The sequence below is a fragment of the Anabrus simplex genome, chromosome 3 (genome assembly GCF_040414725.1).
Source record: "Anabrus simplex isolate iqAnaSimp1 chromosome 3, ASM4041472v1, whole genome shotgun sequence".
Classification (NCBI taxonomy): Eukaryota; Metazoa; Arthropoda; class Insecta; order Orthoptera; family Tettigoniidae; genus Anabrus; species Anabrus simplex.
In genome coordinates, this window is record NC_090267.1 from 398,283,393 (window position 1) to 398,308,369 (window position 24,977).

Sequence of the window (24,977 nt, forward strand, 5' to 3'; positions counted from 1 at the left end):
TCCAGTTCATTATCTATAAAGAAGCTGGAAAAGTACATTATTAATATCCCTGGACACTTTTTCCAGTCCTGGTAAAACATAGTCTCATACAACAGTAATGCATTAATCAGCACTTGGATAACAAGGCTATGTTAACAAAAGTTAACAACATTGGGCTGATTATGAAAATTCACTACTGGGGTTAAAAATTTTCTACAACTTCAGCATCAATCACCAAAGATGAATGTCCTAATATGTGTTCCTTAATAAGACTGCAAACCTAAGGTGATTGGTTTAAAACTAGGCCTCTTGAACTTATAATGGCTATCTAGAATGTGTTTATCCTTTTTTATTTTTCCTCCAACGAATATGTTGGGATGGAATCTGATTTCATGTCATGAAAAATTCAATCTCAATCCTTTATGAACATAATTATAGATGTCCATACAAAACCATACCATATGAATTCTCATCCTTTGAAATCATGACAGGGAATGTGGAAACAAAAAAAAGAAAAAAAAAAAAAGAAAAAACAAACCCTACAGAATTTGAAGATCATAATTAATATAAAAAGTGAAATGCGCACAAATGTGCAAAGAACTTAAGTATGTGGTAGCGATCACACACTTCCTCACATAGAGCACACACACACACACACTCGTCGTTCACCTCACGGAATCGCTTAGACGCACATAGCTTATGATGGAAGCCATGGACTGCCATCCTTGTAACCACATGTTCGTAGTTCGCATCTGTCCATTTTCGCTCCAGCATGGTGTCGGTGGCATAGAATTCGAGCTCGATTTGGGCTCGTTTCATTCTTCTCTCTTCAATTGTGCTTTGTCTTGTGAAGGGCAGAACTAGATTGATTCTTAGATCCTCGATATAGAATGGTTCTTTACAAAGTTCGTACACTAACCTGGACTTTGTGTTCGTAGGCACACCTAATACTCGCTTAAGAAATCTGGCTTTTAGTTTCTCTAGAGCCCTAAGGTCAGCCACAGATAACTTTTTCCAAATAATTTCAATGCCATAAGTGGCAACTGGGCTTATTGCAGCATAAAATAACTCTAGTGCTGTTTTTAAAGAAATTTTTTGGGGGCCTTTAATTCTATAGGCCTATATCGCTTTGATGGCTGTTGTTGTCCTTTCCTTTATGTGGATTCTGTAGGAGTTGAATGTCGTTTGTAAGATTATTCCAAGGTATTTGAAGGAATTTGTTATGTTTAGGTCTCTGTTCTGAAATTTAATTTTGTCCTTTGTTGCAGCTCTTCCTCCCTTTCTGAAGATCATCATTACTGTCTTAGATTCGTTTATCTGCAGATCATTTTCTTCTGTCCATGTTTCCAAGTTTGATGACCCAATTACCATGTCGTCAGCATATATGTGTTGTGATACTGTTTCACTGAATTCTACTATTTTCGATACGTCTGCAGTTGCAATGTTGAACAGTATTGGACTAATTGGGTCACCCTGCATTACTCCATTGGTCTGGAAAATATCTTGGGAGGAACATCGAAGGATTGAAAAGCGTAGCAAAGATCTCTACTAGTCAAGTACTTTTCACAAGTGATATAGTTATCCTAATAGAAACCTTTCTAACTGAACCCATGGACGTTCCGGGCTACTACGGAGTGCACGCTCTGGCAACCCAAAAGCAGGAAGGCCGACCCTCAGGGGGTGTCTCCTGTCTTTATAACAACAAAATATGCAAAGTAATAAAAACACACACAGAGGACAACATGGTTATTGTCTTCACAACAAATATCACAATCGTAGGACTTTACATACAGCCACAATCATCAATGGAAGATGCGTTTGAGTCAGTTGCCCGAGCAGTCTCTCTAATTGAGTCTGAAGAAAATGTTATAATTGCTGGGGATCTAAACTGCAGGTTAGACAAGCCAGAACATAAAAGCGAGTTAATCTTCAATCTAATGACAGAAGAGAATTTCAAACTGCAAAGACCTTCTAACATACTTTGCGCACAACGGTGCAAGTGCCATAGATCTAGTGTTTATCAAGGGAAGATCACTAAGCTCTATATCACAAGGTGGACTCTGGTCGTTGGCCAACACACCGCTCAGGAAGCACATTCCCATTAAGACATACATTGAAATCAAATCAACAGTAAAGGAAACACAAAATACCAACACGGCACCCACACTGGCGAGAAAAATAACTGAAAGCAGAACAGAGAATTTACGGAAGGGTGCGGAGGAAGTGATGTACCACCTTAAAACCAACAACCTCGATCTGGCTGTGAAAACCATAGAAGACAATATTAGGTCAGTCACCGTCCCATATAAGAAAAGACACGCGAAGCCATGGTTTGACAGGGAATGCTATGAACTAAGACGCATAACACTGTAAGCCCGCCATAAAACGAGATATAGCAGAGAAACGGAGGACATTAAAGAATACTCAATGAAACGCAAAAAGTACAAACTCACTCTAAAAGATAAGAAACGACATCAGGAACAAGAAGCAGAACAATTGGTCGAAGAAGCGAACAGAGACCCGTACGTTGCCTTAAAATGGAACAAAGTCCCTGAAGATCATAATTAACAAATCTATTATCAACACTGGTGCTTTCACGGCCCTTACTTGTATATAGACATGATATGGGCTTTTGGGCTTATGCCGTGTCAAGAAAACAAGGTGACATATGTTTATAAATCTATTATTATCCTTTGTTTAGCATCTCCCTGGACTAAAAATGCTCTACATGAGAAACCAGAACTCTGCTTGACAGTAGGAGTGAAATTACTAAATGAAAGATGCTATGCTGAAATCCGATTGTAGCAAAATTCCTGAAATTCAGCCACGTTAGAGATGGCCAGTTCTCGGATAAGGTACTGCATCCTATAGGAAACAAGAAAAACCAGTCACCCAAATTAAAATTTTGGTTACGCCTGCTGAAAAGTCTCAATATTATATCCCAATGACAGGCTGTCCATACATGCACTCATTATAAACTGGAATTAAATTGGAGCTATCACCTATTAATCTCAAAGCAAATATCAATATATCAACCGTCAACAAGTACAGTATCAGAAATATGCCTCACTAATGCTGGATCCACATTGTACAAAAATATATGAATTGTTCGTGTACACCGGCGTTTTTAAAGTGGGCGGGTTCATGCTGCACCAACTTCTGTGATAGACGCTACATAATTGAATGAAACATAACCAAATACAAGGCAATACTAACCATCTCCCTAATTCCGATAAATATCTGTCAGCTTTATCAAATATTCCGCCTTCAACTTCTGTTGCATTTCCACTTCTTGATCTTTGGACATGCATTGCCAAATTTTGTTCCGCCATATTCTCATCGATTACAGTAAGCAAGCAAAGATCAGTGTTGCCAATGGGTTGAGAAAATCGATTTTTTTTAAAAAAGTCCGTCAAAAATCAGTATTTCTTGTAACCGCTATACAGAAAATTCGCCACAAATATACCATTATGTTAATAGAATACTAATAGATAGGAGAGAAAGATATATTTCATTATTAGACCTTGTCTCATTAGGAACTTAAAATGACTGCAACACTTCCCTACCTGTTTTTTCTTTCTTTCTTAATCTGTTTACCCTCCAGGGTTGGTGTTGGTTTTTCCCTCGGACTCAGCGAGGGATCCCACCTCTACCGCCTCAAGGGCAGTGTTCTGGAGCGTGAAATTTCGCGTCGGGAGATACAACTGGGAATGAGGACCAGTAACTCGCCCAGGCGGCCTCACCTGCTATGTTGAATAGGGGCCTGGTGGAGGATGGGAAGGGGACGCCTGGAGGAGAAGTGGGAAACCACGGAAAACCACGTCGAGGATGGGAATCGAACCCTCCTCTACTCAGTTGACCTCCTGAGGAGAGTGGACCCCGTACCACTATTCAAATTTCGTGGCAGAGCCCGGAATCAAACCCGAGCATCCGGGGTTGGCAGCTAATCACGCTACCACTACACCACAGAGGCGGACCCCTACCCATTTTTTTTTTTTTTTTTTTTTTTCCGTAATCAAGGCATAACTTTCCTTATGGGGTGGCTGGTCTAATTTCTCACGCAAGTAAACAGTGTCAGACTGTCACCCGGTGAGACGCAGAGGTAGGGCATTAAATGTTTTCATATTTTTAAAAGTATTTTCCAATTGTATTTATCCTGAACATAGCCGACTACAGTTACGTAGATGGCTCTGATCCTGAATCAGTTTAGACAGAATGAAAAACCTCACATGGTACCGGTATCTCTTCCAGTCATCCCATCTATCAGTGCAAAACATACTGAACCCTCTACCTTGATTGAAAGAAAGTAATAATAATACAACCGGACCGAGTGGCTCAGACGGTTGAGGTGGTGATTATTGTTTTAAGAGGAAGTACAACTAGGCAACCATCCTCTATATAACACTAATCAGAGAGAAAAAATGGAAGGGGTCCGACACTTCGAAAAATGAAGGTATCGGCCAAGGGAAGACAAGGGCCACGAAGGGCATGAAAATGAGACTCCCTAGGCCTCCATACGTAATACCGTCGGGGCCTGAAAAGAACAAGAGTTGACCAAGGAAGGTCGGATAGGACAGATTAAAATGAGGAAGCTGGCACAAGTGGAAGCAATGTCAGGACTCAGCTGAAGGCCCCGTGGTCGCCAACCCACGCTCCAAAGTTTAGAGCCCCTGAGGCCCCTTTTAGTCGCCTCTTACGACAGCCCCCCCCTGCCTGTGGGTATTATTCTACCGCCCCCACCCACAGGGGGAATGGCCTTCTCAACCTAGCTTGGCAGGTTCGATCCTGGCTCGGTTCGGTGGTATTTGAAGGTGCTCAAATACGTCAGCCTCGTGTCGGTAGATTTACTGGCACGTAAAACAACTCCTGCGGGACTAAATTCCGGGGCCTCGAGTCTCCGAAAACCGTAAAAGTAGTTAAGTGGGACGTAAAGTCAGTAACATTAATTATTAATTGAAGATAATACATCAGAGCCTCGCTTACCGGTAATAGATAAATGTTACAGCTATGACCCTCTTCAGAATAACTAGATTGACATTGGCTACACTGTGTACTACAGTATATTTTAACATGGATATATTTTTGTGTAACTTACCATTATCATAGTGAGAAGTGGTCCGTGGATTTAGATTTTGTAAAAAGCGTATTTAAAAGTCACTTTAAAGCCCGTCGCCGTCTTCTCAAAGTATGCTTTTGCCACACACCGTCTGTTTTCTAATATACCGGTAACTTACAAATGTTCATTTTTACGGGTGGTATTTTACAGTATTTTAAGTGATATATTGGTGCTCGACAGATTGAAAAGCTTATAAGTTATATTAAGAGTTAATACTATTGTTTAAAAAATAGTAGTGATCAAGATCGCGGCAAGAGATAACATTTGTAATCCTCTTTGATTGTAGTTGTGACCATCTTCTTGGGAGTGCTGATACTCTTTGCTTCAAACCGGAAATTGCCCTGATGTGTCATAGTCAGCTGATGTTAAGGTTATAATATGAGAATGTGTGGTTTATCAGTGTAGTTCGAACCAAAAGAAACAAAAAAGGAAAAAACAATAATAAACATGAATTTTAGTGACGTCTGAGTTCTACGTTTAAGATGGTAGAACCAATTTTCGACTATCAGTTTCGTTTGATATTAATTGGTGACAGCACGGTTGGGAAGAGTTCTTTGCTAAAATATTTCACGGATGGAAAATTTGCTGAGGTTAGTTTGTTAAATCGATGCGCTGAGTTACATTAATTCTTCTGCTTTGTGTACTAATTAAAAATTACTTTCAGATTTCAGATCCTACTGTTGGTGTAGACTTTTTCGCACGATTAATTGAAGTTAAAGATGGAACTAGAATAAAATTACAACTATGGGATACTGCTGGCCAAGAAAGATTTCGGTATGTATTTATAATATTCCTTTCTGACCGTGTGAGGTGTTTAATTAATATTAGTTTCTAACCGTGTGAAGCTTTTAAGTGCCACTAATGATTGCTTGTAATGCATGTTTCAGTTCAATAACGAAGTCGTACTATCGTAATTCAGTGGGAGCATTACTTGTGTACGATATCTGCAATCGGTCGAGTTTTGAACATATCCCACTCTGGATGATGGAAGCCCGTCGTCACATCGAACCTCATCGTCCTGTGTTTGCTTTGGTAGGCTGCAAATTGGACCTTATTTCTGCTGGTGGACATAGGGAAGTATCACGAGAAGAAGCTAGAGCTTTTGCTGATCAGCATGGGCTTCATCATATAGAAACATCAGCTCGAACTGGGGTGAATGTGGAAGAAGCATTTCGTTCTGTAACACAAGAAGTTTATAACAGGATACAGTCAGGTGAATACAAGGTGGAGGATGGCTGGGACGGTATAAAGACTGGCTTTCAACGTACTGGTGGTTATGACTTCAATTTAGTTGAGGCTGAACCAGCTAAGTCGACTTGTTGTTGAGATAGTTTTACCATAGTTTTCTTCTCTTTAATGTTCTGAGCTATTTTTCTCAATAATTACACTACTCTTGAAATAGCAAAGAACTTTATGGATTGTTAATTCAGTTTTTCGTATCCCAAAGAGTATTGAGCATTTCCTGATTGCTGTAAGACTAATCTGCTTTATAGTTGCAAGAACTTGGTGGTTATCATTCAACGACAAGCTGCTGGACTCTGTGATAATGAATATAGGCTCAGGCTAAAGATGAAGTCGATAGGTAGCATATTGTGTTTAGCAGCATTATGTACATATTTTCCTAAAACAGTTTTTGTTTTGTAATGGTCACCTGAATCTCAATGCTCCTTTTTGAGAATTCGATGCAGATATGAAGTTAGGGAAGTCAGAGAATCCCGTAATAAATAATGGGTGAATGTTACTAGTCAGAGGTGCTGCTTGTAAATATAAAAATGTACATTCAGAGTTGATTCTAAGAAATCAAAATATAGATATTTTTAGGGATTAATACAATAGTATGTTACGAATACAAGACAAGTGTTGGAAATCTTCATGCTCAAAATATTTTAATTTTAAAAGTTACTAAAAGTGACTCTCGTTTTATATTTGAAATGAAAAAAATTATACATACATTATTGACATACATTGGTACGAGTCCTTTTGTAGTCGAACAGTGACCAAGTTTGAACCTACTGTACTAGTTTGTGTGTAATACAGGACTTACTCTGACTTGTTATACAAGCCAAAGTGTAGCACATAATAATGCCCCTATTCTAGGTTGTATTATTTTTTGTATTTATTTACACTTCTAATGTAATACCATCTTCTGTAATATATCCAATAGATGTAAGAATATAATACACTTATATTTATTGAAGTGTTATTTTATCATTTTTGGAGTATGGCAGATGCTTGTAGGCAACATTCACACACATTTTTGTCCTTTTGAAATGTATTGTTTCAGCTAGTGACTGTGCAAGGAATGTAACTTTGTGGATGATAGTAGTGACTTTCTCAACTGAGAAATGTTTCAGTTGAGTATTAGAAAACCCAAGTTGAGTAGGTAGTGATTCGATCCTGGGCCGCTAGAACTTCTGGCAACTATTCCAAGTGTGTTTTACTTTTATATTGTACCTCAGTAAATAGTTCAACTCAACAGGAATACAGTTGAACCTGACTTATACGTATATCAAGGGGAAGAGAAGAAACTACTTTTAACTGAGAATTACTTAGAAATCAGACTTACACAATACATCACATATTTACTGAAAAACCAATGGAATAGACCTACATGTGTAAATCCTTGCAAATAATAAATTAATTAAGACAGAAAATATTATTTTGAACTTGGTCCAGCCTTAAAGAAATCAGATAGTTTGGCTTGTTTCACTTTTCTTGCATTAAGAGTATAAATCTCCTTTAGCAAACTTAGTAATGAATTCAAAGCATTTTAACTACAACTCTTCGCACTGATGTAACGCCTACACACTTCGATTGCACTTAACACTTCACTCAGTTTAGGTGTCAAGATTCAAGCGCCGCGTTGTTGGCATAGATCAGCAATAATCTCTTCATCCGGTAGTTCTCCACCTACAGCCAGATTATCATCGAAAAGCACAAAAGTATCGAATTCTATACCCTCCGGTAGCGTTAGCTCATTGTTAGATAAAACTTCGTCCCCATAATCATCATTAGAGGCAGCCTCTTCTGGTAAGACACCAGGTTTGCGGAAACAGTTGCTGGTTGTGGAGGATGAGACCTGTTTCCAGGCAGCCGAAATAAAATCCATGGCTTTTAGCAAATTAATGGAGAGAGGTTCATTTCCTGCATCACTCAGTGTTATTAAATGTTGAACCAGCATTTTTCTATAATGCACTTTGAGTTTTATTTTGCAAGTTACTTTAGTCGCACCGACAATGATAGGTCTTATGGCGACGATACTTTGAAATTTGCTGTTGTTCCCACGAAAGAAATTCTCATATTCAAACAATTTTTTATGTTGTTATGTACCTCAATCTTTGGCGGCGTGTCAAAAACGACGAAGGTAGTGGGGGAGCGAATGGAACTCGCCTTTGTTAAGCCGCCAGTAAGTAAGGGTCAACAATGTCACTCGGCGAAACTCTTTGTGTTCTGTTTCAGCACCGAAACCAGATCGCTCTACTTCCACCTACGCCGGCAAAGAGCAAACTTCGTAAGTACAGTAGTTTCTTTTTAAGAAGTACATCCTCATTGCAATTACGCAAAACTCAGTTATATTTCACTGACACTTAATACGTATAACAGCGAATTACGTATAAACGGATTATGTATAAATAAGGTTCAATTAACACGCTTTTATATTATATTTTGCCAGGACCTAAAGGAAATTACGTACAAATACGAATTACGTAGAACAGAGTTACGTATAAAGCAGGTTCAACTGTATACACCAGTCTGAGCCCCAAATATTATAGAATTACTACTACTACTACTACTACTACTACTACTACTACTACTACTACTACTACTACTACTACTCACAATACACAGAAGTACAAGCTCCTTTTGTGGATCAGTGGTAGTATCCATCTCTGGATCCCAATATCGCTGGTTCAAACCTAGCAGAGGCAGTCTAAATCTTGAAGGGCAGAAAGAAGTCTGTTCCGCACTCCATATCGTACAATGTTTGCATGTAATAGATCTGGTACATTAAAATGGAATGTCAAAATTGTCATGCAAACAGTCTCACTGTTGTTACAGAAGTATAGCGTATGGTCAAGAAAATCTCAACAACCATCCTGCCTCTGCCTGGGTGAGGAGTAAGGAGTGAGCTACCCTGGAAATGAATTGAATGGAAATGAAATCTGAGTTGAATCGATAGTATGATCAATCGATAGGAATGTTCTAAAACTTTATTATCTTAAGCCAACAACTGTGTCACACACACATTATATAACATTCCTCGATGCAAATCTTGTTCCTAGCATGAATTATATATATTTTAGCTTTGCTGTGTAAACAACAACAGTACTAGTATGTAAAGTGTATGCCAGATGTCTCATGGTGATTCATAGTTTATGTATCAAGGTTGCCGATACTAATCTTGAAGATAAACGAGGTGTACCGATTCAGCACTAGGGAGCCAAAGTATCACTAAAAGTTTCACAGATAATACTTATACTGACCAAGGAATGAAATAAGGATGTAATAATTTAGAGCCCTGTGAACCATGCAGAATAACTTGAGAACAGGAGAGTGGTAAAGAATTTCAATAGTCTAGGTAATTGATTTAAAATTTTACAGTGAAACGATAAAAAAACAGTTAAGAAGTCAAGTACAGAAGGATTGCTTTATATATTTCTGATATCTATCTATCTATCTAGCTGTGTGTGTGTGTGTGTGTGTGTGTGTGAGTGTGTGTGAGAGAGAGAGAGAGAGAGAGAGAGAAAAAATTGTTTTGCTTATGGGTACTTTCCATATTCTTGTGTCCTTTATTAAGTGCACATGTAATTAAGCTAAAAATAGTATAAGGCTGCATTGCCACACTGATGATTTTCCCACTCCTTGCTAATGTTGTGTGCTAACGTCAGATAGCAGACCGTTATTTAGACCATTATTTAGGGTATAGACGTTCACTGTTGTGTAAATGTTCCTCGAATATACTGCTCTGTAGTGGACATTAATATGAGACTCCTCACCCTATCCTTGGTCTTTATAACAGTTTAAACTCTGTGGGAAAGACTGTCTGAGGTGTTGAAATGTGTCTTGTTGAATGGCAGCCCATTCTTGATGCAGCACAGAAGCTAGGCTACAGTAGTTAGTGATGTGGGTCATTCGAGTCTGAAGCAAAGTTCATCCCAGAGGTCTTGGGTAGGATTCAAGTCTGGGTTCTGGGCTGGCCAGTCCATTTCCAGAACCTTGGTGTCCACAAATCACTAGTGAACCTTGCTTTAAGGCAGGGAGTATTCATGGTCAAAACGTCCTTATATCTTTTGGCCAGTAGTGTACTCTGTGGTAGTACAAGAAGACCAAATCTTTTCAATGAAAAACACCCTGGCATTCACCGCACCTCCACTAAATTTCGCTGGTATGTATCGATTGCCTCTCATTTGCCATATCCAAACGCTCTAATTTTGTCTGCCACATAGTTTAGTGTTATGTGCCAGCCTGTGGTAACCCCTTTTGGTACTTCCAGGAAGGAGCTAGTGACTCGCACGACCTGGACTCTCCCAGCCGGCTTGTGGGGTGGGGCTGGTCTTTCCATATATATTGTTCTTGTCGGCCGACTTACCGGTGAGTTTCTTGGAGATTCAACGGGAATGTTCTGCCTCTAGTCACCTAGCTAAAATTCTGGTTCATATCACCCAAGCTAAAGAAAAGGGAGGCTAGCCATGGACAGTCACAGTCACAGTTGGGCTCTGTGGTGGAGTCAGTGTGAGACTCAGTGTGTTGGGGTTCGTTGGCTGGGCTGAGGGCGACAGAGGTGTTGGCTGTCGCAAGTGCCCCCCCACCGCAATCAAACTTTGATATAACACTAGAAGCTCAAATGTCAGTCATTCAAACACTACCATAGCAACTAATTAACATTACAACAGTCAAAAAGATAAATGAAATTACACACAACATATTTTCTTCAACTCACCTCATCTTTAACCATATTAGCATCACAACTGTTGAAGGAGTAAGTAATTACACACACTTCGTTTTTCCTTCATAATCTCCTTTAATTTTATTCCTTAACTTTTCACTCTCCTCTTGTTTCAGACATAATACCACAAGCTCTACTCAACCTCGCACATTTTCCTTTCGACTTTTTATATAAGAAGCTACAACCATGTCTACTTGCTAATATAAATATAGCTATGTTTCTGACGAGTACTTGTCCTCGCTCCTAAGTGCTTTAAGAAGTTTGCCGTCTTATCTTTTCACATAAGATTAACAATTTCAACAGATAAACAACTTTGGATTTTAATTTAACCACCACTAAGAGTGACTTTTATCCTAAATAATAAGCTGTTATAAGCTCCTTACACCATCTCCAGAATAAGGCACCATATTTACCAGATTTCATTACATCATTTTACTTATTCATTTTGAACTTTTAACTTGCTACTTGTTACCACATTTAAAAACAAGACATTCATAATAATCTATAATAAGGATTGATTATAAGACCTTGTCATAAGAGTACTTATAACTGCTGTCTTCCCCTGCTAGTCTTTTTTAGACATTTGTACTTATGACAGTATCCTCTTATTTATATTTTTAAACCTTCATTAAAATCTACGAATAAGAACAATCAGGATCCTGATTTTTTCATTCTTTCAGGTATAAGATTTTTAGGCTTATGATGCCCTCATTATGGGCTAAACATATCCCTGTATTCTAATATGTTAAGATCTATTTCTTAAATTTTAAATTAAAAAACTTTTATGTATTGAATAGGAGGAATTTATATTCCAGTATTTATTCTTTGACTGTTGTTGTGGTGTCGGAGAGACCAGTGAGTAAATGGGCTGGAGATGACGGAACAGAAGACTGAAATGTGTGTTGGTGTATTTCTGTGGACTGAGGCTCGGCATAGCGAGAGTGAAGATAAATGGACCTGTGTTAATGTTTGCTATTGCAAGTATCGTCCTGCTGTTGAATACTGTTGAGCTGTTTAGTTGTTAACTGCATGTGACTGTGTGAATTACTGGACTGTCTGTGAAGTTGATCCAATGAACAGTCATATTGTGTCGAGTGGCCTGTAGCCCTGTGTTCAGATCCAGTGGCCTCTACACACGGCTTCTGTATTAGGTGACTGGACATGGGGAAGTGAAAGTAAGGATTAAGCATCTGCAGGTATAGCAACAGGCTGGACCGCTTGCTGTGCCATAAGGAAGAGAGGGACTTGTAAATAGATAGCAGTTAGTGAGTGGCCATTCATGGCTAATGAGAATTGTGAATGTGCGCGTGTGTATTTATCGGGTCATCCTGATATAAATTAGAGTAATGAAACAAATGGAGTTTTATTTGTAACAATAGCTTGATTCATCACTTATCTCCACTTATCCATGGACCAGTGATGGTGTTCTCTACACCATTGAATGTGTTACAGTACTTGGTATTCAGTGATGAAATGGGTGGGTGCCTGAGCAATGAACCGCAGTCCTTGCATCTCCCGGCACACGGTCATAGTGCAATTCTCCCGTACAACCTTCTTTAATCTTCAATGATCCCTGTCGGTCAACACACGAAACCTACCTGGCTGTGCTTGTCGTCCTGTTTCAACTTCAAAATCACAACCCCAACAGTCGACTTGGGTAACATAAGAAGGTTGGAAATAATCCTGGTTTCGATTACTTACTGAGGTGGCAAACAATAGCCATTCTATGTTCAAAGTCACCGAGCTCTCTTGCTCCATCCATGCTGCAGGTATCTCACTGCACCAAGCATCGATAAGGGAAGGGAACAGGGAACTGGAAATCAAGTAGGGATGACACAAAATTGTTAGTGTTGAACTGTAGAAGTATTGTAAAGAAAGGAATAGAATTAAGTAATTTAATAGATACATATTTACCAGATATTGTAATAGGAGTTGAATCATGGCTGAGAAATGATATAATGGATCCAGAAATTTTCCCACGGAACTGGAGTGTGTAATACCAATATAATGGTCCATTATTGGACATTATAAATTTTCCAGCTAACTCATTCTTGGTTGCCTGTGTTTCGCCCTCGTGTGCTAAGTTGGGCTCGTCAGTGGGGACTTAGCATACCTCCCAAGACGCAAGGCTAGTGCATACTGTGGAGGCCACTGCATAGGCTACTTAAAACCACCAGCAGTGCCAATGCACTATGAGAAATATGTCTCATTTCCAAAAATTAATGCCTGCCTGGCCATCAGCTGATCTAGATGTTGATTTCCATAGGGAACTTAAAATATTTATCCTGAATGAGTAAATTTATAATACCATTATAATGGTCTGTTATTGGACATTATAAATTTTCCAGCTAACTCATTCTTGGTTGACTGCGTTTTGTTCCCTATGGAAATCAACATCTAGATCAGCTGATAGCCAGGCAGGCATCAATTTTTGGAAATGAGACATAGCTCTCCTAGTGCATAGGCACTGCTGGTGGTTTTAAGTAGCCTATGCAGTGACCTCCACGGTATGCACTAGCCTTGCGTCTTGGGAGGTGTGCTAAGTCCCAACTGACGAGCCCAACTTAGCACACAAGGGTGAAACGCAGGCAACAAAGAATGAGTTAGCTAGAAAATTTATAATGTCCAATAACGGGCCATTATATTGGTATTATAAATTTACTCATTCAGGACAAATATTTTAAGTTCCCTATGGAAATCAACATCTAGATCAACTGGAGTGTGTATCATAGAGATAGGATAGGAATGGTGGGAGGGGCAGTATTCATTCTGGTGAAAGAAGAATTTGTAAGCTACAAAAAAGTTAAAGATGAGACATGTGAAATTCTAGGTGTAAGGCTCATTTCTAAAGATAATAGGCAACTTGATATATTTGGAGTCTACAGACTGGGAAAGGGTAGCACTGACACGGATTCAGAATTATTTGTTAAGATAATGGGAAGGACAGCTGATTCAGAAAGTGATGGAACCAACCAGAGGGAAAAATATCCTGGATGTGGTGCTGATAAAACCAGATGAGCTCTATAGAGAAACTGAAGTAATAGATGGTATTTTTGTTGTAGTTGTAGTTAAAATAAATGTGATAGAAAGGAATGCCTTAAAAGTAGAACTATTAGGCAGTACCATGTGGCTGATAAAGCAGGCATGAGGCAGTTTCTAAAAAGTAACTATGATCGGTGGAAAACGGTAAATAAAAATTTAAACAGACTCTGGGATGGGTTTAAAGAAATTGTTGAGGAACGTGAAAACAGGTTTGTACCTTTAAGGGTGGTAAGGAATGGTTAAGACCCACCTTATTATAATAGAAAAATAAAGAGACTAAGGAGGAGATGCAGACTGGAAAAAAATAGTTAGAAATGGCTGTGGAAGTAAGGAGAAATTGGAGGAATTTACTAGAAAATTGAATCTAGCAAAGAAGGCAGCTAAGGATAACATGATGGCAAGCATAATTGGCAGTCATACAAATTTTAGTGAAAAATGGAAGGGTATGTATAGGTATTTTAAGGCAGAAACAGGTTGCAAGAAGGACATTCCAGGAATAATATTAATGAACGAGGGGAGTGTGTATGTGAGGATCTTCAAAAGGCAGAAGTATTCAGTCAGCAGTATGTAAAGATTGTAGGTTACAAGGATAATGTCGAGATTGAGGAGGAGACTAAGGCCAAAGAAGTAATAAAATTTACATATGATAACAATGGCATTTACAATAAGTTACAAAAGTTGAAAACTAGAAAACGGCTGGAATTGATCAGATTTCTGGGGATATACTAAAGACAATGGGTTGGGATATAGTACCATATCTGAAGTACTTATTTGATTATTGTTTGGTTGGAGGAGCTATACCAGATGAATGGAGAGTTGCTATAGTAGCCCCTGTGTATAAAGGAAAGGGTGATAGACATAAAGCTGAAAATTACAGGCCAGTTTGACATGCATTGTATGTAAGCTTTGGGAAGGCATTCTTTCTGATTATATTAGACATGTTTGTGAAATTAATAACTGGTTCGATAGAAGGCAGTTTGGTTTTAGGAAAGGTTATTCAACTAAAGCTCAACTTGTAGGATACCAACAAGACATAACAGATATTCTTTATTCAGGAGGTCAAATGGACTGTATCGCGATTGCCCTGTCTAAAGCATTTGATAGGGTTGATCATGGGAGACTACTGGCAAAAATGAGTGCAATTGGACTAGACAAAAGAGTGACTGGATGGGTTGCTATATTTCTAGAAAATAGATCTCAGTGAATTAGAGTAGGTGAAGCTTTATCTGACCCTGTAATAAGGCAGTATTATCGGACCTTTATGTTTTCTTATATATATATAAATGATATGAGTAAAGGAGTGGAATCAGAGGTAAGGCTTTTTGCGGATGATGTTATTCTCTATAGAGTAATAAATAAGTTACAAGATTGTGGGCAACTGCAACGTGACCTCAATAATGTGAGATGGACAGCAGGTAATGGTATGTTGATAAACGGGGTTAAAAGTCACGTTGTGAGTTTCACAAATAGGAAAAGTCCTCTGAGTTTTAACTACTGCATTGATGGGGTGAAAAGTTCCTTTTGGGGAGCATTGTAAGTATTTAGGTTTTAATATAAGGAAAGATCTTCATTGGGGTAATCACATAAATGGGATTGTAAATAAAGAGTACAGATCTCTGCACATGGTTATGAGGGTGTTTAGGGGTTGTAGTAAGGAAGTAAAGGAGAGGACATGTAAATCTCTGGTAAGACCCCAACTAGAGTATGTTTCCAGTGTATGGGACCCTCATCAGGATTACCTGATTCAAGAACTGGAAAAATCCAAAGAAAAGCAGCTTGATTTTTCCTGGGTGATTTCCAACAAAAGAGTAGCGTTACAAAAATGTTTGGGCTGGGAAGAATTGGGAGAAAGAAGAAGAGCTGCTACACATTTCTGTTTCATTATAAAGATTGAGCTGTTTATTGCTCTATCCCCAACAAGTTTCTTGGGCGCATTAACTCAACGCTCCGGAAAGTATTATCGTGTGAACTTTTGACGTGCAGCTTGATGCTGCAATTTTAGCCAAGGACATTCTAATAATTTTTATGTTTGGACAGACACCTACATTGATATCCTCTTTTTATAACTTGTAAGAGCAATCAGGATCCTGATTTTTCACCATACAGGTTTGAGTTTGAGGCTGATGATGCCCTTAATATGGGCGAAACATGTCCCTTAACATTTTATAATAATATTTTTTCTAAGAAAGATCTCTTTGTATTGAATAGGTGATATTAAAAAAATAACAACACTTGTAACATACTTTGTATTAAGTGTATGTTTCGAGCTGTCAGCGGAGAGATGGCGTGGAATGACATTAGTAGACGAATAAGTTTGAGTGGCGTTTATAAAAGTAGGAAAGATCACAATATGAAGATAAAATTGGAATTCAAGAGGACAAACTGGGGCAAATATTCATTCATAGGAAGGGGAGTTAGGGATTGGAATAACTTACCAAGGGAGATGTTCAATAAATTTCCAATTTCTTTGAAATAATTTAGGAAAAGGCTAGGAAAACAACAGATAGGGAATCTGCCACCTGGGCAACTGCTCTAAATGCAGATCAGTATTGATTGATTGACCCTTCAGTCCTCTGACAGCAGCATTGGCAGAGCAACATCAGGGCCCTAGTTTGTATACAGTGTGGTGTCTGGATACTTTTGATATTTTTAATTAGATAGTGTATTGCATTGATGATTAAGATTTCTATTTCCTTTAAATAAATATCAACAATAAAAGACTAGTTGACTGTATGAATAGAAAATTAATTAATTAATGGGCTCAGAGGAGGAAGGTGAGTGAAGTTTAAGTACACCCAGGAGGTAAAAAGCTTTATTTTGTGATTCTGATTCAAACGTTGAAAACAGTTGAAGTCAATGAAAATGGATAGATGCTCAAAGAAGGAAATAGCACATGGTATGTATGTTCCTTGGATTGTACATTTTATCAAATTTAATTTTAATTATTATCAAAAAATGCAGTTCAAAAAAATTGTGGGAATTTTTTGTAACGTCTGGTATGTGAACGTTAATTTGGTAGATGGGGTTCCAATGGTTGTACAGCATATCTTGAGACCTTAGCTACTCAGGGTATGTCAAATCAAAGTTATACTCAATCTGTAGGTGTAGCCATGCGGTCATTTGAGCACATACGTAAACCAGCACATCCCATGAAACATCTTAACGAAGTTCAAGTCGTAAGGGCCGTCACTTTGATCCAGGAAGGATGGACTTTTCGTCATGCTGCTGTGGATCTCTGTGCCTTTCCGTCAGTTATTCAACGCTTGTGAAATCACTACAGGGAGACAGGCTAGTCCACAAGTAGGGTTGGACAAGGTCGTGGACGCATGAAAACCCCACAGGATAACCGATATCTGACCATCTGTGCGTTGCTGCATCGTTCAGCAACTGCCAGGAAACTGCAACAAGACCTCAGGAGGGTCACTGGAGTCACAGTGTCTGACCAGACAGTAAGGAACAGGTTAAGAAAAGTGTCCTTACAACCCAAATGTCCTATTCGAGTGCCCCGTTTAATGCAGCGACATCGCGCTGCTTGCCTTCTGTTTGCCCATACCCGCATCAACAGGCAACTTCGCCAATGGAGACTTGTGTTGTTCACAGATGAGTCTAGATTTCCCCTGACACAGCGTGCTGGACATCAACATATATGGAGACGCTGTGGTGAGCAGTACATGCAATATTATTTATTGAAATTAAACACAATGTGTACATATGTGTTAAAAGTTACATGTTATCTCTCTACAAGGTTGGCATCACTGAATTCCATGCTTTACACATCAGAAGTTTTACAAAATGCTTGTTCACCCTGATATGTGACTAACAGATTATGGGATAAGTTATTACTAAGGCTCAGAAGTTGAAGACCTATGAAATTGCCAAAAAGGACCTACAAAAAGACTTTAAAATATTCAAAAAAAGACCTAAAACTGGCAAAAAGAATGCAAAAATACAGTCCAAATTCATTCATAATTTCAGTTTCAATTATGTATTTAATGAAGGATTATAACATTTAAAAATGCAAAATTCTGGTGGTATGCAACATACAGTGCAAAAAATCTTCTTTCAGACATACAGTGACTCTCATAATTATTCGGACAGACATGATTTATTACATTTTCTCTTGTATTAGTGATTTCAGTAATAATAAATCACTGATATAAATTAAATACAAGTTTCTGTAAGAATATGAAAACTAAACGTCCATCATTCTTCTAATGAACACTGCCAATGAAAATATGATAATTAAAAAACAAAATCAAAACCAATATTGCACAAAATTATTCGGACACTTTCCTTTCTACTTACGATCCTGAAGATTCAGCATCTGGTGGGCTTTCCTTTCATTCTAATTACCTCCCCGAGTCGACTTGGCATGCTCTCCACTAATTTCCGGGTGTAAAAGGGGGATATCTTCTGCCACTCTTCTTGAAGTCTGTTTTTCAGCTGTTCTCTAGATGTGATTGTTGTTTTTATTATTATTTTTTTTCTTTTTTATCAAGTTTGTCCCAAAGATTCTCAATCACATTCAAGTCTGGTGATTAAGGGGGAGGATGAAGCACCTTTGGGCAATTAAACAATAACCACATCCTTACATTCCAGGCCATATGCTTTGGATCGTTATCTTGATAACACTTAAAATGTTCACCAATCCCCATATTTTTGGCACTCTTTTTCATATTGTCCCTCAATATTTTAAGGTATTGAAAGTGGTCCATTTTACCCTCAATAAAATCCAATTCACCAACTCCATTCATCGACATGCACCCCCCCCCCCAAACTATTACATGTCCATTGCCATCCTTCACAGTTGCTTTCAGATTTTTCTCTTGAAACTCAGTATTAGGACGATGCCAAACTGTTATCCTCTAATCAGACTAAAATATGTTAAATTTACCCTCATCAGCAAATATAACATCATTCCACCACTCATTTTCTCTAACGTGCTCTTTGGCAAACAGCATTCTCTTTCTTCGATTTATTTGATTTGTGAAGGGCTTCCTTCTTGCAATACGGCTGTGAAAGTTACGTCTTATGAGCACTCTCCGTATTGTTTCGGGATGCACTTTCTTTCCAGTGTCTGTGGCAATCTCCGTAAAGAGTTTTGGAGCATTAAACTTAGGTTCTTTTTTTGTTTTGCGGATGATATAACACTCTTCTGTCACAGAAAAAGTTCTTGGTCGTCCTGTTTGCGGTAGATGTTCAATCCTATCTTCCTCCTGGAATCTTGTGATAATATCAGAGACTGTACTTTTTTCATTTATAACATTTCAGCAATTTGATGACAACTTTTACCTTTTGCATGGTGAAAACTTACTAGCCTCTGCTGTTTGATTGTGCTCTCTCTTCCTCTGCGGCCCATTTTCTCCTAAGTTGTACACAGTACTCTAAATCGCTAAATGTTTACGTTCATATTGTCCGTGGGTCTTCTACACACGACCTCTGCATGGCAACTGACTTGTGTCCGAATAATTTTGTTGAACCATGTTAACTGCGTTCTGAGGTTCCAGGGTCACTGGTTCTCTCCTGTTTTCTAAAAGTTCACATTTCAATGCCATGTTGAATCTGTCAAACTGGGTTCTGTCAGAAACTAGTTTGTGTGTACAATATTTTCTCTGAAACATAGGGCCAGTGTGTAGCAAAGGCTATAATTAATATGTCCGAATAATTATGAGAGTCACTGTATATTTTTAGATTAACATAATTTAAAAAAGGAATTCCCAGCATTTGCTTGATGTGAAAAAACAGAAACCACAGAAAACCATCTTCAGGGCTGCCGACAGTGGGGTTCGAACCCACTATCTCCGGGATGCAAGCTCACAGCTGCGCGGCCCTAACTGCACGGTTACTACTGGTATTGTTCCGTCCATAAGAAAAAAGCTCTAAACGGTTGGTGGATTACTTGTCTAGCATGCATCAATAAACAAGTGGCAGAGGAGAATGGAAAATGCTTTATGGCCCATTACTGGAAATTTAATAATAATAATAATAATAATAATAATAATAATAATAATAATAATAATAATAATAATAATAATAATAATAATAATAATAATAATATAATACCTGTTTGTTTGAAAAATTACTTGCAGAATTTAGAATCAAATATTTTTTTTCACCTAGCATGAATTCAGTGATCCCGCAATGGACACCTTGGAGAAAGAAATTGAAATTAGTACAACTGGAATCACATTTGGCTTAACCATAGTAGTGTTATGGAAATTGGAATTCGGAAACCTTACCTCAGTTGGCCTTGGTCGTCTCCAGGTTCTTAGGTGTTGTTGGTGATGAGTTGTGGGCTTTTACCGAGGTAATTTCACCCATTCTAAAATCCATTACTTGCTGAATAACACTAATACAAGCGAAAACTTCAGTCCATAACAAGTCGTCATTTTGAAGGGATGCACACCACTATATTCCACTAAATCACTATCACTAAATACTCCAAAAATGTGATGAACCACCCCAATGGAATCAGTAGTATCTGAATATGATTCACCATACACCACATAGAGACTTATAAGGCAATATTTGCATCATCCAATAATGTATTTAGAACTTAGATGATCTCAGCGGAAGGATTACATAGCAAACAAGAAACACTGGTTGGAAAAACCTGCTTGAGTTGCATGAGACTACTAATAAGCTTTCTACGCGGATTGACATATAGAGGACACTGAAAAAGTAGATGATTCGCATCTCCATCACTTGCACCACACAAACAGTTTGGATCCTGCGTTAAATGGAACCGAAATTTATATGGCGGCGTAAGGGCATGATTAAAACACAACCTAATGATGTTAGTAATATGTCTTCTGGAATATGATCCTCTCATAAACCATGATTTTACTGGTATAGATGTTTGTAGTTCATAATAAAAGGTGTCTTTGACTTGTGCAGTCTGTTGCCATTCATCTTGCCATTCATTACGCGCAGATTGTCTAATTACAGCTGCATAATCGGACGAAGGAACAATATTATTAGAATTCGGAACAGGGAGGCCAGAAGCTTATTTTGCAAGGAAATCCGCTTGTTCATTACCCAAAATACCCACATGTCTGGGTAACCAGACTAATGTTATACAAATACCGGAATTATCAAGCATATAGAGAAGACTTTTAACGTTATATACATACCAGTTATAAGATAGCACATAGGAGATCAGGGGACTGTAACACGCTCAGCGCATCCATATATATCGTAACTCGCTTATAGTGGTGCTGCTGAACGAAGAGTAAAGCTTGTTGGATAGCGAATAATTCCGCAGTAAAGATCGAACAATCACTAGGTAAACAATATTGTTTCTTGACATTTATTGAAGGTATATAGAAAGCAGCTCCAACTCCAGTGGTATTTTTGGCCCCATCTGTGTATATGTCTATGTTTGAAGAGATACACGAAAGTTTCAATCTTTTAGCGGGCAAATGATCTGGCTCCTGTGCACGAATGACAGCAGTACAGCTACTGCAGGTAGGCCGGATTATCTGTGGCTGATAATGGGGAACAGAATACGGTAAAGTATAGGGAATTAAATTTACACTTTGCAGTACTGTACCTTGGAATGATTTTAACCCATCGAAAGCATGATATAAAGCAGGCAGTCTTCGCAAACCTTGACGCTGTATGGAATAATACTCATGGAGGAGCTGCAATTTCGGGATTAAAGAATGCCTCGTAAGAGAAAATTTTAAAAGTAAATATTGCATAGCAAGCATTTTTCTACGAACATGTAAGGGAGGTTCGCAGGATTCCACCAAAAATGCATTTGTAGGTGTTTATTTCAGAGGTCCTATACACATGCGCAGTGCTTGATATTGACATATATTAAGAGTATTCAAATTCGTACTCGCTGCCAAGTCAAAGATATGTGCACCATAGTCCAGGATCGATCTTATAGTGGACTTGTATAATGATATTGTCACACACGGGTCAGCTCCCCAGTGTCTACCGGTGACAGATTTTATTATCTGTATGTACTGATCACTTTTCGAGCGTAAGTAGTGAAAATGCTGCTTCCATGTAAGCTTATGATCTATAAATAATCCTAGATATTTATGTTGACTAACTATGGGGATTTCATAAGCATCAAAACAAATCGGTGAGCGATCATAGGTACGATGGCGTGTGAAGATCATCGCTTGACATTTAGCGATAGAAAGATGCAGTCCATGAGCATTCAACCATGTCATGGCATCTCTAAGCGTGTATATGATATGCTGTTTACAAAACTGTAAATACTCATGCGTATAATAAACCAAAAAATCATCTGCGAATGCCTGTATACGAGCATAATGGAGAATGACTGTTTCGAAGTCCTTCATAAATATAGCAAAAAGAATGCCGCTCAGTATATCTCCCTGAGGCAAACCTGTACTCACCTGACGTGGCTGTATTGTATATTGCGATGTTTTAAAGTACAATGTTTGATATGTAAGTAAGTTTCTAAGAATGGTAATAATCCCCACAGGTATTTTAAGAGATGCCAGTTTATCCCATAGGATATTCAGCGGTACAGAGTCGTAGGCCCGTTGGATATCTAGAAAAACTGCAATCGTGCTGTGTTTCCTGTGACGAGCTAGTAACAAATCGATAACGAACATATTAAACGCATCATATGAACTTCGTCTCTTGAAAAAGATATATTGATATTGCAGCGTTAGACTATAATACTCTAATGCCCATATAATCCTCCGAAGTAAAATCTTTAAAAATACTTTGCGGATACAAGAACCTAACACTATACTGCGGTAGTTGTTTGGTTCAGAGGGTAATTGCCTATTTTTAAGAATAGGAATAAGAAAAAATTAATTCCACGTAGGTGGCGTAATAAAATTTCGGAAGATGTCATTATACATCTCTAATAATATTTTCTTAGCTCTAAGCGGTAATAATTTAAGCATCTGATACGATACATTATCAGGACCAGGAGATGAATTTGAACAAGATTGAAAAACCACTTCTAATTCCTGGTGGTCGCACGGCTGTAATAACACGGAAAAGCGTGTATCGTGCATGTCCTGTAAGCGTACATAATGAGATACTACATAATCTGGAGTCTCACAGTCAAGAAAATCTGATAACACCTGTCGTAGAATTGTCGTGGGAGGGCAATGTTGCGTAACTGTTGTTATCATCCGGATAGCATTCCACAAAGTTGTGAGAGAAACTTGATGAGTAAGGGAAGAGATGAACTCTCGCCAAGCTTTGTGCAAAACTTTTCGAGTGTGTGCTATATGATGTTTGAGCCGGAAATAATTGTGAGGTGTGGAGTGTTGCCTATATTGGTGGAACAAAAGCTTACGAGTTTGTATCAATAAATGGCATTCCTCGTCCCACCATTTAACTTTCGGAGGCCGCCTACAAGTTGGAGGTGGGGGTTGCTATTATGGGATGATGCAAATTAATATACTGTTGTAAAATAACGATTGATAAGAAAAAACGTTGTCAGGTATTCGTCATAAAATATCCTAGGTTCTTAGGTGTAAAGGAATTTTGGTTTTCGGACAGCATGTTGCGAAACATCGAGAAAATTAACTCCACATCAACAGATGTTGAGGACTCATACATGAAGCAAAAACACTCGCATCACATTTTCTCCTTTCAATATTTTACTTATTTTGCACATAATTTGATACCCCTGGTTTTTTCAAGCACTGGTTTCATTTTTCATTTCATTTTCTATTTTCAGATATTGTTCAAATACATGTATTTACTAGAGAGACCGAGCTCGATGGCTGCAGCCAGTATCCAATATTCGGGAAATAGTGGATTCAAACTCCACATTTGGCAGCCTTGAATATGGTTTTCCATGGTTTCCCATTTTCACACCAGACAAATGCTGGGGCTGTACCTTAATTAAGGCCATGGCCTCTTCCTTTCCACTCCTAGGCCTTTCGTATCCCATCGTTGCCATAAGACCTATCTGTGTCGGTGCGACGTAAAGTAACTTTTATTTACTAGAGAAAAGATATTTAAGAGGTGATGAAATGATGATTCAAATTGAGAATGGGTAGTAAAAATGTAGTCAAAAGAAGGTGAAATTGAAAACAAAAGCCATTAAGACATAAAAAAGGCTAAAAGAGGACCAATAAGCCAAAAACACTAAAAAAGGCAAAAGAGAACAAATAAAACCCACCATTTTCTGGCCTACAATGACCCAGAATGACATGTATTATGTTGGGCTTCGTTTTCAGGCACTCAAGGAAAAAAAGGATTTTTCCTCAACTTCCGAGTCCTAGTTATTACAAATTTGCACACTTAATCAAGAAAACTTGAATTTATTCATACCTGAAAAGAATACATACAGAATCAACTTTCATCTGTTAAACAAGGACTGACATTTTGTTAAATTAGGCTCTCTGAAACATTTCAGCAGAAAACCTGGCCACCATTAACGTCCAGCAAGGCTCATATTCGCCGTAGCATACCACAGGTCAAGTTGTCCAAGTTGACTTGCAGGAGGTGATCCTGTCCTTGACAGGAGCTATGATAATACATTGGCAGGTCATGGGAGGATGTGGACACTGAGCAATAGCACATTTTAGCATGTCCCACACATGTTCAACACATTTCATGTCCACAGACATTGCACGCCATTGCATTCAGGCAATGTTGAACTTCTGGAGAAAGTTTCGTACCACAGCTGCCTAATGTGATCTTGCATTGTTCCTTAAGGGCTGGTGACCTAGGTGTTAAGATCTTTTAAATAACAATCATCACCACTGTCATCCGAAAGAAAGTAGTCTTCATCAATTTCTTGGTAGAATGGACCCATCTTGCAAATCTAACATTGGCCAATCGTTGTGCCGTCAATGGGCACGAGCAGTGTCCACTGTCTCAGCATTACCCCAACACGATTGACCCTTTGCTGAATGGATGCACTTCTTAGAAGAGCTG

At 38.5% G+C, this 24,977-nt stretch overlaps 2 protein-coding genes across 3 annotated transcripts in view; one reads left to right on the plus strand and one right to left on the minus strand.

Moving 5' to 3' along the window:
• Positions 1 to 3,302, minus strand: part of LOC136867368 (solute carrier family 35 member F2) — a 234,006-nt gene extending 230,704 nt beyond the window's left edge. For both annotated transcript variants that reach the window (XR_010859672.2, XM_067144546.2), the window contains exon 1: positions 3,196 to 3,302. Coding sequence is in view for 1 of the 2 variants with exons in the window: in XM_067144546.2 (XP_067000647.2) it covers positions 3,196 to 3,290 (95 nt within the window). In the remaining variant the exon portion in view is untranslated. The remainder of the gene's footprint in view (positions 1 to 3,195) is intronic.
• A 2,130-nt stretch (positions 3,303 to 5,432) lies between these two features.
• Rab39 (RAS oncogene family member Rab39) lies at positions 5,433 to 7,292 on the plus strand. Its single transcript, XM_067144547.2, has 3 exons — positions 5,433 to 5,685; positions 5,760 to 5,869; positions 5,983 to 7,292. Exons 1-3 carry the CDS (start codon positions 5,578 to 5,580, stop codon positions 6,419 to 6,421), a joined length of 657 nt encoding a protein of 218 aa, XP_067000648.1. The 5' UTR covers positions 5,433 to 5,577; the 3' UTR covers positions 6,422 to 7,292.
• The last annotated feature ends 17,685 nt before the right edge of the window (positions 7,293 to 24,977 follow it).

What these genes read in the sequence shown, in the direction of transcription:
- Rab39 (XM_067144547.2), top strand. Translation starts at nt 5,578, where the DNA reads ATGGTAGAACCAATTTTCGACTATCAGTTTCGTTTGATATTAATTGGT. An exon ending in CGGATGGAAAATTTGCTGAG is followed by an intron (nt 5,686 to 5,759) that starts GTTAGTTTGTTA and finishes AATTACTTTCAG; the next exon opens with ATTTCAGATCCTACTGTTGG. An exon ending in GCTGGCCAAGAAAGATTTCG is followed by an intron (nt 5,870 to 5,982) that starts GTATGTATTTAT and finishes TGCATGTTTCAG; the next exon opens with TTCAATAACGAAGTCGTACT.